This window comes from Glycine max, chromosome 2 (genome assembly GCF_000004515.6).
Source record: "Glycine max cultivar Williams 82 chromosome 2, Glycine_max_v4.0, whole genome shotgun sequence".
NCBI lineage: Eukaryota > Viridiplantae > Streptophyta > Magnoliopsida > Fabales > Fabaceae > Glycine > Glycine max.
In genome coordinates this window covers 50,383,468-50,400,358 of record NC_016089.4, presented here as the reverse complement: position 1 = coordinate 50,400,358, position 16,891 = coordinate 50,383,468, and the positions used below count along the sequence as shown (strand labels likewise).

Genomic DNA, 16,891 nt, shown 5'->3' with positions numbered 1-16,891 from the left:
TACCCTAAACCCTAAACCCTAAACCCTAAACCCTAAACCCTAAACCCTAAACCCTAAACCCTAAACCCTAAACCCTAAACCCTAAACCCTAAACCCTAAACCCTAAACCCTAAACCCTAAACCCTAAACCCTACACCCTACACCCTAAACCCTAAACCCTAAACCCTACACCCTAAACCCTACACCCTACACCCTACACCCTAAACCCTACACCCTAAACCCTACACCCTACACCCTACACCCTAAACCCTAAACCCTAAACCCTACACCCTACACCCTAAACCCTAAACCCTAAACCCTACACCCTACACCCTACACCCTACACCCTACACCCTAAACCCTAAACCCTAAACCCTAAACCCTAAACCCTAAACCCTAAACCCTAAACCCTAAACCCTATACCCTATACCCTATACCCTATACCCTATACCCTATACCCTATACCCTAAGCCCTAAACCCTAAACCCTAAACCCTAAACCCTAAACCCTAAACCCTAAACCCTAAACCCTAAACCCTAAACCCTAAACCCTAAACCCTAAACCCCAATCCCAAACCCCCAAACCAAACCCCCAAATCCCCAACCCCAAACCCCCATGCAAGAATCTCTCTTTTTTTAATGAAAAATACAATGTATTCAATATCATTTGAAACTTCCAATAAAAGTACAAGAGTTTGGGCAAGAAAATAAAGAGATCTAAAAACAAATAAAGAAGGCAAAACCCTGGTAGGCCTGTGTCGTACCATCATGCTTATGAAGCTATACAAATGATAAAATATAATTTCTGGCTTACTTGATTATATTTGTCAAGCCAATTCTCCTCTTCACATGTAGCAAACAACTTATCAATCCTATCTGTTACTTCTTTTCTACTCAAAACTTCATCTTTTGCCTTAATTATCTGTTCTTCTATTTTGGCTAAATAGCTCAGAAGGATCCACCAGTCCTATACAACAAACAGTACCATTGCATAATGTCAGATACTCAGATCATTTCCAGGTAAATCTTGAAAAGAAAAAAAAAAAGATTTAAATAAGTACTAAATATGTGTTTGGCTCAACTTGTTTAAGAGAAATAATCCCTTATTTTTGTTAGCTTCTTAAAAGCTTTGAAAAACAAAATTATGTAGCAGAAGAAAGCCATTCTGAAACATAAGCTACGAGGATGTTATAGGTAAATAATCTATTAATGCACAGGAACATACCAGAATCTATTAATGCACTAGCTTTCTCGGCCACAGTACTTGGATCTGGTTCAATATGAATCAATCTACATATTTCCTCTAACTCTGACCTCTTCTTAAAAACAAGTTCTTTCATTCTGCTTGCTTTTAGTTTGGCAAGCCTGTCCACTTCTGCTGAAGCCTAAAAAAGGAATTTTCAGTCTAGGAGCTCCATCTCCACAGGATAAATTGCAAAGAATGAAAAAATAATAATAACAAAGCGAGAGGGAACTGAAAGAAGCTTCTAGACCTTCTTTATCATTTATGTTGAAAGAACACCTCGTTCAGTGATTTCTGATTCTGAGGTTTCAACAATAGAAGTAATCTTCATAAAACAGTTTCTCTCTTCTTTTGAAGAGTCCATCAAATTCCAAAGTTCAAATAGTTTTGCTACAACATCCTTCAGCTGCATTTTTAAAAATAATATACTTTTAAAGGAAGGGAAGAAATTACAACAACCAATCAAACGAAAAGCAATTAAGTATGCTGCAGAAAAATCACCTTCTGAAATTATAGTTTTCCTTTCTATTTTTAACTTGAGAATGGCCTGCTCTAGACCTTCCAATGTGCTATTGCTAATATTAGTCGACTGTTCCACCTGAGTCCCATGCAAACTTCGGTGAACATCACCCACGGTCTGACCAAAATCCAACCCAAACACACTACAAAGAGAATGCACCTCATTCACGCATTGCAAGACCTTTTGAAGGCGATCAGCATCAAAAGAACACACATATAAAAGGCAAAATTGAGTTATAAAATAAAAGGAGGATCAATATACTGATTGATATGAGGCTATAAAACAAGACAACAGGGGTAAAGAAAAGCATTTTAATTGCCACATGTACTACTTTTTCTTAGGGAAAAAAAATTAAACAGCAGGGAGCTTGCACAAACAAGAAATGAATATTTACATGAATTGATCATTCACAAAAATCAAAGGTTTATTAACCCATAACCACGGTCCAGAGCTATAAGAAAGTTCATGGGTCAGTTTATATCATAATACAAACCTTTTCTTTTTTATATTCATTAAGTCTCCTAAGTGACAAGTCCTGTTCATCCTCAACTGTTGTGCTGCTCAAAATTGCAAATAAAATAAAACAAGGCCTAACCAAACAGTAGTTGAAGAATGTACCAAATGAAGAATATAGTAAAAATGAAAACAACAAACAGTTTGGTATTATTAACTTCCTACACACAAAATATGCAAAATCAACAAAATTATAAAACACTACACCAAAGCTAAACCAAATTGCCACCAAACCAGAAATCGGTTCCATGTTAGTGTCATCATATCTCGTAAAGGCAACAAGATTAAACAAATAGTACTTAATAAAGACAAAGTCAACCCGATACCAACTATTCAACTGGTAACTTTTAAAATGCATCAAGAATCCCAATCCAGTGAATTTTAAAAATTATACAGTAAAAAACCCATCAAACTTTAGACCAAAAACAAGGAAAAAATAAAAGATAAAAAAGCTGGAAAAAAAGACCTTTTCAACTCAGCTAATCAATCTAATGAAGAAAGACAATGCCCCTTTCGCCCTATAATAAAATAACCTACAAAGAGCCTATCAGTGCTTTTTTTTTCTTTTGACACAGTGAACAGACAAAAAGTTGACCCGAGGAGAAAGAAGACATTATTGGGTAGAGAATAGCCAAGAACAAGAAGATGATGAAGAAAAAGAAGAAGAAGAAAATAAAATAAAGGAGTAGGCATATCATGAACAAATCATCACAAGCAGACTCTTCATTAAGAAAAAGAAACACCCCATATCTTCATTTTTGCACCCAACAAATTCCTCAAAACTCAGAATTCTGAAACACCAAAGAAAGAGAAAGACCTCAAGTTCTCTGAGCAAAGCAGTGCAAGTAGAGCTTGTGCGGATACTAGTGCCATGTCCCCCAATGGCCAGCATTGTTACCAAAAATATGAGACCCTCTTTCAGAGGTAGTACTTTAATTGAAAGTTACCAAGTAAGGTGGTAGAAGAAGAACAAGAACAAGAACAAGAAAGACTAAGAAGGGTCAAAGAAGAAGAAAGCAAGAAACTTTCATCTCATGTGAAAGACCAAGAGACATGGGGTGTCTCCATTGCTTCAAACAACCTTAGCTCCCTCAGATCTAAAGCTGAAACCTTTATAAGCCGCTTTCCCTCTGTCTCTATAAATATTGAGCAAATTGTTTTGGTAGCTACAAAGAAAGAAAGAAAACAAATTGTGGAGAGAGAGAGAGAGAGAGAGAGAGAGAGAAATAACAGGATCTATAAAGAGGGTGTGTTTTCAGAGGGAGAAGAAGATGAAAATGATTGCCATTATTATTGTTGAAGAGGGAAAGAGAAAAGAGAAAAGCAAAGAACAAAGAAGGAGGATAATGCTTTTTTAGGGTATGGTGGTTTGATGCTAAAATGCGCCAAAATGTAGCAAGAGCAGAACAACAAGAGGTAGCAGGTAAAGTAAAGAAAGAGGCAAGTATTGGAACGAAATGGATCCGTATTCTGCATGTGTATGCATACACACTTCACTCTCATGTGTTCACATTCGCCACTTAACTTTCTCTTCATGAGTGAGTGTGAGAATTTTTTTTTATATTTGTTGTTTTCGTACTTGTCATGAGGCGCGTGCTAGTCATTCTCTAATAGTACAAGAAAGCTTCTTATTAACTTAGTGGAAGCTTCTTAAATTACTCCTTTCATTTCATATACATGTTTAAATAACTTATTTGATTTCTTTATTATATAAAATTTAAGAATTAATATTCATGATTTTAGGAACTAATAAATAAATAGGGATTAAATTATGATTGAGTTAAATTAGAGTAATTTTTACAGATAACTTCTATTGGATGAAAATAGTGATTATAAAGGGATTAATATCCACTCACTAAATTCAAACTAAAAAAATTGTTCTCTTTAAAAAAAATTAAAATACACCAAAGACTTAATAAAAATCTTACTATAACAAAGATATATTTTACTCTCTAATAATTATGTGTTATGGACTAATAAATAAATAATAATTAAAAACTAAATTATGATTGAGTTAAACTGGTGTAGCTTTTATAGATAATTATTATTTGATGGAAGTAGTAATTATAAAGGTGTTAATATTCACCAAAAAAGGTCTTCTTCCTACTAAAAAACTATTCTCTTAAAAAAATCAAAATATACCGGAAACTTAATAAAAATCTCCCTATGAACAAAGATATATCTTACTCTTTAATAATTGTGTGAAAATTATAAAGTTAACCTGAAACCCTGAACCCCAAACCCTTTTAGAGAACGACTAATCCTGAATCAAAAAGAACATAACAAAGAACAAAGAGAAGTAGAGACTTAGAACACATAGGAATTGATAAACACAAAAAACAAAGGAGTGAGTATCTCTAACAGAATATAGAAAAAAAATAGAGAGAACAGACAAGGAAACAAATGAAATATTTGGAGAAAAAGAAGAAAACAAAGAATGAGACTCTAAATAGACAGGCTACCCAAGAAAACCAAAATAGTTTGTTCACAGCAGAGTCTGTCACAAAATTTGGTAGAAGTGTTCAATCAAAGAGATCTTATTCAAGTCATGGGTTTGAGTTTGCGAAAGATATAAGAACACTTGTAGTAACCACATTTAAAGAACACTCAATGCAACGGAATAGTCACTGAAGTCAAGAATCAGAATCTGTTGTGTTAAAAAGAAAGAATAAGTATTGCTTTCCCCACCATACCTCTTGCTATCACTGCAGCAGCCATGAGAATTACACAATGCCATAACCATATTATAGTATATTGTTATAAAATGGTTGCAATTTAACAATTGATAGAAAGAACCACAAATAATTGGTTTTTACTTTTTACTAATACACATTTGATAAAAGTGTCTCATAAGAAGCCAATGCCGATCCAAAAATTCTTTTCTTATTTAGGTTCCTATGCTTTGCATGTTATCACAATAAAACAAATTTAGAGAAGGAAGAATTTATACCTTGCATCTTAACCATGCACCACGATAACCACCTTTTCAAAGCATCTTGACTCAGCCAAATCCCCAACTTGGAATGGAAGATCAGACATCTTTATGTACTTCCACTTTTTTAAGACAAAAATCTTGATATAAAGAAGCTGCAAAGATTATTATACGAGACAACTGTTAAACAATCATGTTTCAAGTTTTCAGCCCTTCAACTTAAGTAACTTAGTAGACGGAACTCTTGATAAAATAGAGAACAAACAGGAAAACCAAATAATAAAATTATATAATAACACTAAAGGTGAAAAAATAATATAATTATAAGTTAAAACACCATTAGAGATAGAGATAGAGATAGAAAGAAAATATGCAGAGAGAGAGAATGTTAAGATAACAGCCAACGGATAAAGATCCTCAATGCCCCAAATAAACATCTTCAAACATTGGAACAACAATACCGCATAACCCAAATTAAGCCTACAAAAGGATCAACACAAACAAGTATTAAAAGAATGACAATCTCACATAATGTGTTGTCAACTATATCAACCCATGGAAAAATCTATGAAAAAAGAGAATTCATATCCACCCAAATTGTTATTTATATATTATTAATTTTTAAATTATATAAAAAATATTAGTAAGGTTAGTTCTTATCAAAATTATTAATTTTCAATAAATTTTAATAATTGTAAAGAGAATGTTAAAAAGAGTGTCTTATAGATGAAGTGCAATTAGCATTCATATTATTTGAAATAGTTAACCAACCATTATGAATATTTTTACAAATTTTTAGATAATTAAAAAATTATTTTTCTTACTTTACATATTTAAAGATTTTTTATAGTCAATTATAATTATAAATATATATATATATATATATATATATATATATATATATATATATAATTCACATATAGTTGAGATATTGACTTTATTTATTCATTTTTTGTGGTTTTATTTTATAAATAAAATGCTAAAATATTTTTTCATCCTTCTAAAATTACTAAAGTTCAAATTTATTTTTTATCTTTTTTTGTCTATTTTTAACCCCTATAAAATTATAATTTACTAGTTTTTCATCCAGAATTAGGTTTGGATGATTAAAGACTTGATATTTTTTTAATTAAAATTTTAAAATGTAATTTTTGAAGGTTTAAGTTCTTTTACTTAGCATTCTAAAAGGGCTACACTAATTTTAATTTTATTAAATATAGTAGTTTCACAACATAACAAGAAAACATGTAGGATATGCATCTTATGTGTACCTATAATCGTGGCTGCTCCATCTTACTGTCCATGTCTTTCCAAGTGAAGTCAATCTTAAACTCCTCACTGATAAATGGAAGAGGCAATCGACAAAATACTTCCTGGAAAAAGGTGGGGTAAGATATCTTTCAAAATTGATATTAACAAAATTACAAAAGTCTTATGTAAATAGCTGGTTTGACTCACTCAAACATACAAGGAACCAGTATATATGATAAGCAATCAAAGTCATTATAATACAGAGTCCTTCAGAATTTGTATTAATTTAATGATACAAGTTCCTTTCTTTCTCAAACATGCTATATATTATTCATTTTACAACAGGTATCCATAATGCCAAATATATAGCAAAGGGTCAGCACAGGATATATACATAAGTGCAGTAGATGTAATACATTTTTCATAAGCCTTACAGAAATGTCACTTGTCGAAGCATGAGGCTGCTCATCCAACAAATACAACATTCCGGTCAACCAACCTAATCAATGAAAAAAACCAATAAAAAAAATATAACTTTGATAAGAGACATCTAAATCTAGTGAGAAATATTCTACAAATATATCAATCCAATTAGAAGTAGTAAAACCTTATGAAGCATATTGCATATTGCAGATGTGACAACTAAGTCGATGTAACCATCAAACATCATCAAATAAGCTTATAAAAGGAAAGAAATCACAAGGTAAAGAAAGAAACAAAAATTAGATATCCCTAGCACAACAAATAACTGAATTTGAATGTGGGTGGGAATCTAATGGAAGGGCATACAGCAATTTGCAGTATAATCAATAAACAATAACAGTAAAACATTCTGGTGAAAAGAAAATATTGACCTTCCTATCCAAGCGCCAATCAGAAAGATGCCTCCAGCAAACAGTATGCTCAGGATGATCTTTTAGTTGCAACATTGAATCTGACCATGGTGAACATTTACTATGGAAAGCTACTTTACACCTAACACACCTAAACTGCTTTTTCTTGCAAATGAAGCATACCTGTTCATTTGAAGGACATAATATGAGTATGGCAAGACAAGGAGGACAAAATACACAAAAAAGACTGTGGACATTGTTGGGTGTTGGGTAAATAGCTTAATTCAATAAGCTCTTGCTAAGTGAGAATTATTCATAAGTTTTACTTATGGAAGAGTCTCGCACACAAACAGTTTAGAACTTGTGATTGATCTCCGCTTTCACATGTGTTCATACCACCCCAAGTTCATCAGATGACACAAATAATCTAACATTCACTCCCTGTTTTAAATATCAGCTAAATGATACATTAAGTATCCAATTAATCTTCTATAAATTGCATTAATCAGAAGGAAACCATAATTCACATGATAGAGCACAACAATACTACTAATATATGAGCTGCCCATGAAATGCGGTTATAATTTTAAGACTGAACACCCCAAAACCTAAATTCTAACTCCTAAACCCTAACCCCTAAAAGTGGAGACAGCATAAGACTTGTACTTTACAAAGCTTAGAACAAACTTTTAAACAACAAAATTAAAACAAAGAATAACAACAAAAGGCCAAACCTTTCACCAATTGTCCAACTTTTATAACATCTTCTATGTCATGCACCTCATTGCATCATCCTTTCTGAAGAGAAGGATGACCTTTGACTTTATGAGCATTTCTGCATTAGATTGAAAGTTTGTTATTTCAGACTTTCAGTAACTTCAGGAAGAGTGATATGAAAAAAAGATAGGAAGCATGAGCGGATAAGCATACACTCACTTGAATTCTGGACATCCTATTGCCTGATCTTTCAATAATAGTTTACTAAGAACATTCTATGAAAATTATAAGTATGAAGATTGTAAGATGAGAACATTTTATCAAAGGAAAAAAAAAAAAGAAAGATTATCATAAAGTAAAAAATGTCAAGGTAAAATCAACCATTCGTCATAGATGTTCTCTTTGCCAATTATATTTTTATTTGTACAGTAATGTTTTCGTCATGCCTGGCAAAATAAGAGAGGGAAAAATACTTAGTCAAATCCATATTACTAACATATCTTTTTGCATATCAAAAAATGAGTACTAATAAGGCATACTGACTTTTCAGTTTTCATTAACACCTTTGTTAAATTAAAATTCTAATCATATAATTTGGATGTTGATTGGTATCTCATCAGCAATGGTTTAAAATTAACATATAATATGCTTCACACAAAAAAAAATATAGCTTATTATTAAATAGTAATTTGAAAAATAACAGCAACGAAAATTAAAAATTTAAGGTGGGGACAATATACACTTCAGTTTGGAGAAGTGCTGAATAATCACATCCTCCATAATGATACCAAACGAAATGATATTTTGCATTACCCTCATTAATATTGGTTAAAAACGCAAACCAAAAGGTAATTTACGATTTGGGAGAATCCAAAAATGAGCATAAAACAACAAATTTGAACGAGTTAAGATTAAAAATAATAATAATAAAAGTGATATCAAAGATATAAATTCAACCTACCAACACATCCATAGGCACCCTGTATGTAGTTTTCCGTAATTCACGAACCACTTGAGAAATTTGTGAGTGCTTTCTCCTTATACAATAGAACAAAAAATGGCCTAGCTAAGTGATGATGCCGATATTTTAATATATAGAAAGTGACCTTGAAAATCAGAAACCATCTAATCTAATGATCTCTACAATACTCAGCAATGCTTATTGATTGAAACCATAATAACAAAAATTCTCAATTTTATAACCATTAATTACTTATGCAACAAAAAAACTTAAGCAAATGGTAACTTGATTGTAAAAACACCTACGAGGCATAATATATGGTCGGTGCTTCCTTTTTCATCTTATTCTTGTTGTTGAACTCAGTTTGCGTATGGTCGGGAATTTCTGAAACTAAAAGCAGGACAATTGCTGAGGACAACAGAAACCAAATAAAGGAAATATCGTGAATTAGAAGAGATAGCCACCAGAAGAAAGTGAAACTTACTCGGGAACAAATCTGCCACCATGAGCCAGAGGATCAGTGGTTGCCTCCGACACGGGCTTGAGATGGTGTTGTTGAGATTTATAATGGTGCTGCCAAGCGAGAGAGGAACATAGAAGTGAAAGGGACTTGGCAGTACCGGTTGGAGACTCAAGCAACGTGCGACAATGGCCTTCTTTCTGAGCTAGATTAAGGTGGAAATCACTCTACCCATAAACACAAACTGAGATCCATAGGTTGGTAGGGAAACTCCACTTACAGACCTCTGATGAGGTACACATTTTTAGGATTAGGGTTTGATGCAGAGATCATTTTTTCTTTTCCTTTCACTTCACATTCCACAATGTCAGATGTTATGTGTCTCTCTCTACTTGTGTGCTGTATAAGTTTAGGCGGGAAACCAGGTTTATGAATACGATTACACGCCTAAGTTACTACTAGTTTACAAAAGATTCACTCTATTACTTTAACGCTTGAGTTTCGTTATTTTATCAGTAATTTATATTTTTTTTATAGTTTAAATTTTGGAAACTTTCATAATTAAAACAAAATAAAATAATCATGTAAATTTACTTTAACCTATCATCAATGAGACAATTACCAGTTGAATAAATGTTTTCAGTTTTATCAAAATTACATTCATTGATATATATTAACATTATTATATTCATTGTTATTTATATATTATTAATTTTTAAATTGTACAAAAAATATTAGTAAAGATAGCTTATCAAAAATTATTAATTTTCAATAAATTTTAATAATTATACAGAGAATGTTAAAGAGTGTCATGAAGTGGAGTTAACATTCATATTATTTGAAATAGTTAACCAACCATTATGAATATTTTTACAAATTTTTAGATAATTCAAAAAAAAATTTAAAAGATATTTTTCTTACTTTACATATATAAATATTTTTTATAGTCAATTTTATATATATATATATATATATATATATATTAAATTCACATATAGTTGAGATATTAACTTTATTTATTCATTTTTTGTGGTTTTATTTTATAAATAAAATGCTAAAATATTTTTCTATCCTTCTAAAATTACTAAATTTCAGATTTATTTTTTATAATTTTTTTTGTCTATTTTTAACTCCTATAAAATTTATTAGTTTTTTGGGTGCCTTAAGAGACAAAAACACTATGTTTTTAGTGATTATCATGTTTGGTAGGTATTACTAATTCTTATCTTTTTCACCAATACTTTGTTTTATATTCATAGGTATTGGTATCATGCTACTTATAATTAAATTTGAATTATTTAATTTTGGGAGAGGACCACAAGTTCATTTTTAATATATCGACTTATTGCTCACTGAAATTTTCTTTTTTTTTCTTTAATATTATTAGTCTTTAGAAAACATTGATTAATTTAGATGATGAAGACCCCTTGGCCTATTTAGGCTCAATGGCCTCTTTAGGCCTTTAAGCCTATTGACTGGTTTATAGGCTCTTATAAATAAGAGGTCACATATGCAGAGTTAAGTTTTTAAACAAGTCAAGCTAAAACTTAAAAGAAGACATGTAATAAGTATAAGTTAGACTCAGACTTAGTAATTATAATGTAAGTCAGACTCAGATTCACCAAAGTTTGACCTATCTTATTTCTACCCCTACTCACATCTAAATCAGAATAATGAATCAATGAGATGGGAGACCCACCAAAATATATTGTAACTTAAGAATAGAAGAAAACATACACATTCATCTGAAGATCCCTGATTTTTTCTTCTATTCGTTAACAGGCGCGAGAAATTAATAATACAATTAATAACTTATCGAGAAATTGAAATATTCAATCAGATTACAGGATTAGAAAACACAGAAGCACAATCATTATATTTAAACACGGACCACGATAAACTACGCAAAGGTTATTAACATATCCTAAGAGGAATCCAAATGGACAGATAGGCATACATTAAATAAACCCTTTGCAATCGGGACAGTCACTCTTTCAAACTAAATCTTGCATTTTGAACCTTTACTGATAGCTTTAACTTCTGTTCTTCCATATCCTTTAGCACAGTCAGCAAGTTTGCTCTATAAACTTCACATCGTTGATTTGTGACCTCTAACTCAGCAGTCAACTCTCGGATTTTCTTTTCCTTCTCCGCCTGTTGCATAGATCCAAAGGGAATTTTTTTATAATACCACGTGTATTAACAAAAATACAGGCCACATATACGAAGATGTTGTCAGTTCTTACTCTAATGTGTACACTTAGGCAAATGCAAATACACATAAATTTTGTGCCATAATTCTATAAAATTATTAGTGAAAAAGAAACTTTATATATAGCATAATGTTAAAAACTTAGCGAGATGAGCACAAATATAATCCATGAAAACAACCTCAGTTTTAAGAGGTTCAATTTAAACTTACAGGCTAAGCAAATTCAATTTCTTAAATTACTAAGAGGAGATGAGAAAAAAAGATCACCATGGTCATAGAAGTTGAAGAAGTCCATCACAGACAAACAAGCATGTTATAACCAAAACATATGCAACACAGATTCTTCACATAAAATAGTATAAATAGCACATATTTTTCAAGGGAAAATTACAATCAGCCTCTTAAACTTTTAACCTTTTGCAAAATGGCATCACCAACGTTAAATTTGTCCCAATCTATTAACTTTTAAAAATATCACAATAGACCCTTCTGTTTAGCTACCATTTAACTCAACAAGGGAAGAGTTACGTGACATCTAATCCATTCATTTAATGAAAAATCTCTTTGTTTTAAAATATAATTTACGAGGTTTTTAAATAATCAACAATTTAAAAAATAGCAAGTGGCATAGAGTCCAACCACCATGCCACAACATCAAACCCCATCATCACCCAAACAGTAACCATGCACCACAAAAATCTTGCACAAAAATAAATGAGACAGAGACAGAGAAATCTATAATGCATTAATCCTAAACCAGCACTCACCATCACCACCACCACCCACTGTCACAAGCCAGAACATAGGTTAAAATCAAGATGCAACCTGTCTACAACTGCATGCACACCAAAGCATAGCTCCCCAACCAAAATGTGCAAACCCACTCATTCTAGAGATTTGATCAACAAAGTGATTTTTACCTCTTCATAATTCAACCTTCCCAGTTTTCGACAAATATATTAGATTTCACAATTTACTTAGGTTTTTGTTTAAAAAGATAATTGTGCTTTTCTAATTTATGAACATTTATTAAATAAACAAATAAGGCAGAAAAAAAATGGATTGTGAGGATTTGGCAAGATGGATGGATAGTCTTTTGACAAGTCATCAAGTGCTCACATGGTAAGCACACCTCTGTAATGAGTTAAAGGATGCTGGCAACACACTCTCTAACATTATCTTTCCAACACACTCTTTATAAGGTAGAATTCATGTGGGTCCCACTGAATATGTGGGTCATATTCCCAAACTAGTAGAACTCACATGAAGTTCAACTAATATGAGAGAGTCTTAAGAAGAAAGTATTAGAGAATACATTGCTAGCTTTCTTTATCAGCCAACAAAAAGATTATATTAAAAAAAAAAGGGGTACAAGGGGTACCCTAACTCATACAAATTGCACAAGATGTTATCCCTTCTCATCCCAACAATCAGCAATAAACACCTGTGTATAAGATTCCCCAACATTAAATGCCTCATCCAATTACCATAGCATTAACATTGCAGCCCACAAAAACCCAAGGTGAATACATTGCTAGTACTCCTCATTGGTACATTATGTAAAGTTTAAGGATTAATTGAAACAAGTTTAAAGTTGGTGGTAGCACTTTGTAGAAGATCAAACACAAATGTTATTTACTTACTACATTGAAAAGCATTACCTAGAAAACAACAAGCATGATCTCCAAGTGCCAGCATTATCTAGAAAAATTCCCCCCTTCCCCTTCCTTTTGTACATTTTTTTTTGCTTCAACACAAAAAATGTACAGTAATAGTATAGTTCCTTGGATGCAGCTCATTGTAGAATGTCAGGGAAAGACTTTGTGTACATAATTGTTCTAGTGAGAACCTAATGGCTTTATGATCTAAGGAAAAGATCTCAAGTTCAAAGAAACTAACCACAGATTGATTGCTTGGAGCATCTTCATCTGCTACAAGCAATTCACCCCTGCTTCCATTGGTTACTGTAGCTCCCTCTGCTGTTCCAGAACTATGATTTTTAATGGCGCAAACCTTCTTAGCAGCTTCTTGCAGAGCTCTCATGGCAACATGATAGACTTGGATTGATTTTGCACCTTCTTCAACATATTTGATTGCTTCTTGGCGTAAATTGTTGTAACGAACTATTACAGACTCACAAGAAGTACTTGGCAATTCAGATGCATGTTCATCTAACAATGTACTGGTTTTAGCATTCCTTGTCCAGCGTGTCAACACATAATGAGATGGAAGAGTGAGAACATTTTTAGCTCTGAAGACTGTCAATATATGCCTACAAATAATTCCTGAATATTCAAACATCTGACAGCTGCAACTAGCTTTCATCTCAAAAGAATTAAAAGTCACAACATGAGATTTTTGGTTTTCCCCAAATTTGGCAACTCGATATGTAGTGATTGTTCCTGAATCGTCAATTTTTGTAGCAGGATTTGCAAGAGTCTCTACTAACTCCTCTTGGAATTTCATGAATATCTTTCTCGTGTAAAGACTCGCAGCTTGTTTTTCCATAGGAGATGGTGTTTTTAAAACTGGACTACTATTAGTAGTGTCATAATCTGCTTTTAATTCTCTTTCATGCCAACTTGACACAGCTTTCTCGTATTGTCTAACCAATACCTGTAGAGTGGTGGATGAATTCACATATCCATCAAAGAAAGAATTCAAACATTCATTTCCCTCATTCATAGATATCTCTCCAAAGAAAGTGTCCCGCAAGTACACAGGAACCCAATGTTGTCGTGCATTGTACATTGACTGAAGCCATTCATTGTCCATGACGTAGAATCTTTCCAAGAGTGGGTGCCAATAAGACTCAAACTCATCAATAGTCTCACTCTCATGAACGCATTTCTTGAATTCAGTTTCAAAATCAGGATGTGACTGACATAAATGAGCCAGTTTGCTTCGGGTTTCTCTAAATATGCTCCATTTACAAAACCGATGGCGAGTTGAAGGGAGAACTTGGGCAACAGTAACTTGTATGAAAGGGTCCAAATCTGTTGTAATAGAGACAGGGTGGCGGCCAGACATGGCATGAAGCCAAGTCCTGAATAGCCATATAAATGACGACTCAGATTCATTGAAAATCAATGCGCAACCAAATAACACAGGTTGCCCATGATGATTCAACCCAGTGAAAGAGGTAAATGGCACCCGGTATCGGTTAGTCTTGTAGGTTGTGTCCAATATAACAGCATCTCCAAAATAAGAGTAGTTTGTTCTAGATGTTGCATCAGCCCAAACTATATTCCCACACGCGAGATTATTGTCATCCTGGACTGCATAGAAGAAAGCAGGATTCTCTGCCTGCATGCGCTTCAAGTAGTCCAATACATGATGACCCCCACCACCAAGGGGGCGCTGTCTAGTGATACTCATTTGGGCTGTAGGGGACGAGGGGAATTATGATCAGGATTATACCAAATATGGTGGGTTGACATGTTACAGAGTCAACCTGCCTATATTTTTTAAAAAAATCCATAAATTAATGCTGAAAAGGTAATCAATTTAGAATTTCAAACTCATAATGAAATGACAAAGATTCTATGACCCTGCTGTGTCTAACTAATCCCAGTACGTCAGAGACAAATGTGAAGAAGAATACTATATTCTTAATGACTAATGATATTACCATAAAGCAGATTATCAACTTACATAGAACTCACGTAGATAACACAATTAGCCAGACAAATATAGGACCAATATAAGCTCAGCCTCATTTTTTTTAAAGAAAAAAAATCGTAGTTAAAATCTACAACATGTGATATACAAATGCAGCTTACAATCCCTTTCTATGAACACGAAAACTCTAATATACTAAAAGATCAATAACATAAATAATTTTCTGAAATATTTCTTCTGTACGCGAACAACCAACAATTGGAGCAACTAAACAAGAACAAGTAAACAGCCCAGAAATTATTTTTAGAAAATTACGGTCACAGTGGCTGTCGGCGGTGGAATCGCGACGGTGTGAGCTCGTAAATGGGTGACAAGCGGTAGCGTCCCGACCAAGTGACTGACTGCAGTGGCTTCGTGGTCGTCTGCTGGATGTGCTCGCGATGGCTTTCTTCCTTGACGGCTGACCTCCCGGTGGCTGAGAGAGCAAGGCGTGAGGGAGAGGGAGGGTTGGGACTTGGGAGGAGGTCGTGCGGCTGAACTGAATTGACGACTGTGAGGTCCGGGAAAGGTAAAGGATATGTTTTATTTGATTTGATCTGATTGATTATCAACGTAATTTTTGTTTTTAGATTTTTTAAAATTTGTGATTTTAATTTTTATAATTTTTATAATTTTAAAAAATTCATAATTTTAGTTTTTTTATTTTTTTAATTAAGATATTATATTTTTTATTTTTTAAAAATATTTGTTATGTTTATAATAAACAAACAGTTGTCAATATTCACAAAATATATGAATTAACTTTTTAAATTGGTCACAAGGATAAGAATTGTGAAATTTTTATTGAATGTCTAAATTAAAAAATGGAAGACTAATATCATAATTTTTTTAAAAAAATAGGGGATAAATTATCTCAATTGAATAATGAAAGGATTAAAAGTATAAATTAAAAAAAAATAGATGAACCAACATTATATTTATTGAATAATTGAATAATTTCACATCTTTTGACATTCAAAATTTGATTTTTAATAAGTATGATTTTTAGACGTTAAAAATCAGATTGTAAAAAGATGCATACAAGAATCATATTCACTTTGCAAAATCCCAATCAAAGTCCCTGTATCTGGATCATTCTTGCCACCTTTTACTTGAACCAGATCTACTGTTATGAGATTTGCAATTGACATTTGCAATAAAGAATTTTTTTTTATTAAACACAAACCCAAGTGAAGTCATTGGTAGCAAATTTTTATCACAAGACACCTAAGCCCCCACATGACACCAACACTAGGGAGCTCTTGTGTCCGCTATCGTCCCACACAAATTTGAATAGGATCCACACAATCTACGACAATTGGAGTGACATCGTAAGGTGGTTCGATTTTAAGTATGAGAAATCTTGAGCGATTTTGGGAATATGCTAGGTGCACCAGCAATTAGGTGAACGAGCAAAACTGTCCTTGTGCCAAAGTTTGAAAATAAAATTAATTTAAAAAAAATTATTTCTTCCAGTAGCTTTGTTCTTTCGGAAGAAGGTTCTTTCGGTAGCTTCTCTAGAAAAAAGTTCTTCCGATAAAACAATTGTTCTACCAAAAGAACCTTTTTCCAAAAGAAGGATTTTGTTTTTAAATTAGTTTTATTTTCAAA

The 16,891-nt window shown here is 32.7% G+C and overlaps 1 protein-coding gene and 1 long non-coding RNA gene across 6 annotated transcripts; both read right to left on the bottom strand.

Annotated features, from left to right (window-relative positions):
- Window positions 1-686: 686 nt before the first annotated feature.
- Window positions 687-8,427, bottom strand: LOC100795271 (uncharacterized). 4 transcript variants are annotated; one of them, XR_001386282.3, is made up of 11 exons: window positions 8,369-8,427; window positions 8,207-8,262; window positions 8,005-8,105; window positions 7,292-7,453; window positions 6,872-6,936; window positions 6,458-6,559; window positions 5,205-5,341; window positions 1,723-1,921; window positions 1,472-1,627; window positions 1,204-1,363; window positions 687-945 (listed from the first exon to the last, which is right to left on the bottom strand). It is a non-coding gene; the product is annotated as an uncharacterized lncRNA (long non-coding RNA). The 4 variants fall into 4 exon arrangements; XR_005887674.1 differs by having other exon boundaries at window positions 6,854-6,936; window positions 8,207-8,426; XR_005887669.1 differs by having other exon boundaries at window positions 8,207-8,426.
- A 2,830-nt stretch (window positions 8,428-11,257) lies between these two features.
- LOC100814281 (protein FAR1-RELATED SEQUENCE 9) lies at window positions 11,258-15,845 on the bottom strand. Of its 2 annotated transcripts, none has more exons than XM_003519652.4 (3): window positions 15,557-15,845; window positions 13,520-15,003; window positions 11,258-11,562 (listed from the first exon to the last, which is right to left on the bottom strand). In XM_003519652.4, exons 2-3 carry the CDS (start codon window positions 14,996-14,998, stop codon window positions 11,395-11,397), a joined length of 1,647 nt encoding a protein of 548 aa, XP_003519700.1. In that variant the 5' UTR covers window positions 14,999-15,003; window positions 15,557-15,845; the 3' UTR covers window positions 11,258-11,394. The 2 variants fall into 2 exon arrangements, with proteins under 2 accessions (XP_003519700.1, XP_014626586.1); XM_014771100.2 differs by having other exon boundaries at window positions 13,520-15,078; window positions 15,557-15,843.
- Between the last annotated feature and the right edge of the window lie 1,046 nt (window positions 15,846-16,891).

Excerpts from the sequence above, each read along its gene's own strand:
- LOC100814281 (XM_003519652.4), bottom strand. The coding sequence starts at position 14,998 with ATGAGTATCACTAGACAGCGCCCCCTTGGTGGTGGGGGTCATCATGTA. Across the intron at positions 11,563-13,519 it reads CTCCAAGCAATCAATCTGTG|GCGGAGAAGGAAAAGAAAAT; the intron begins GTTAGTTTCTTT and ends TCTATGCAACAG.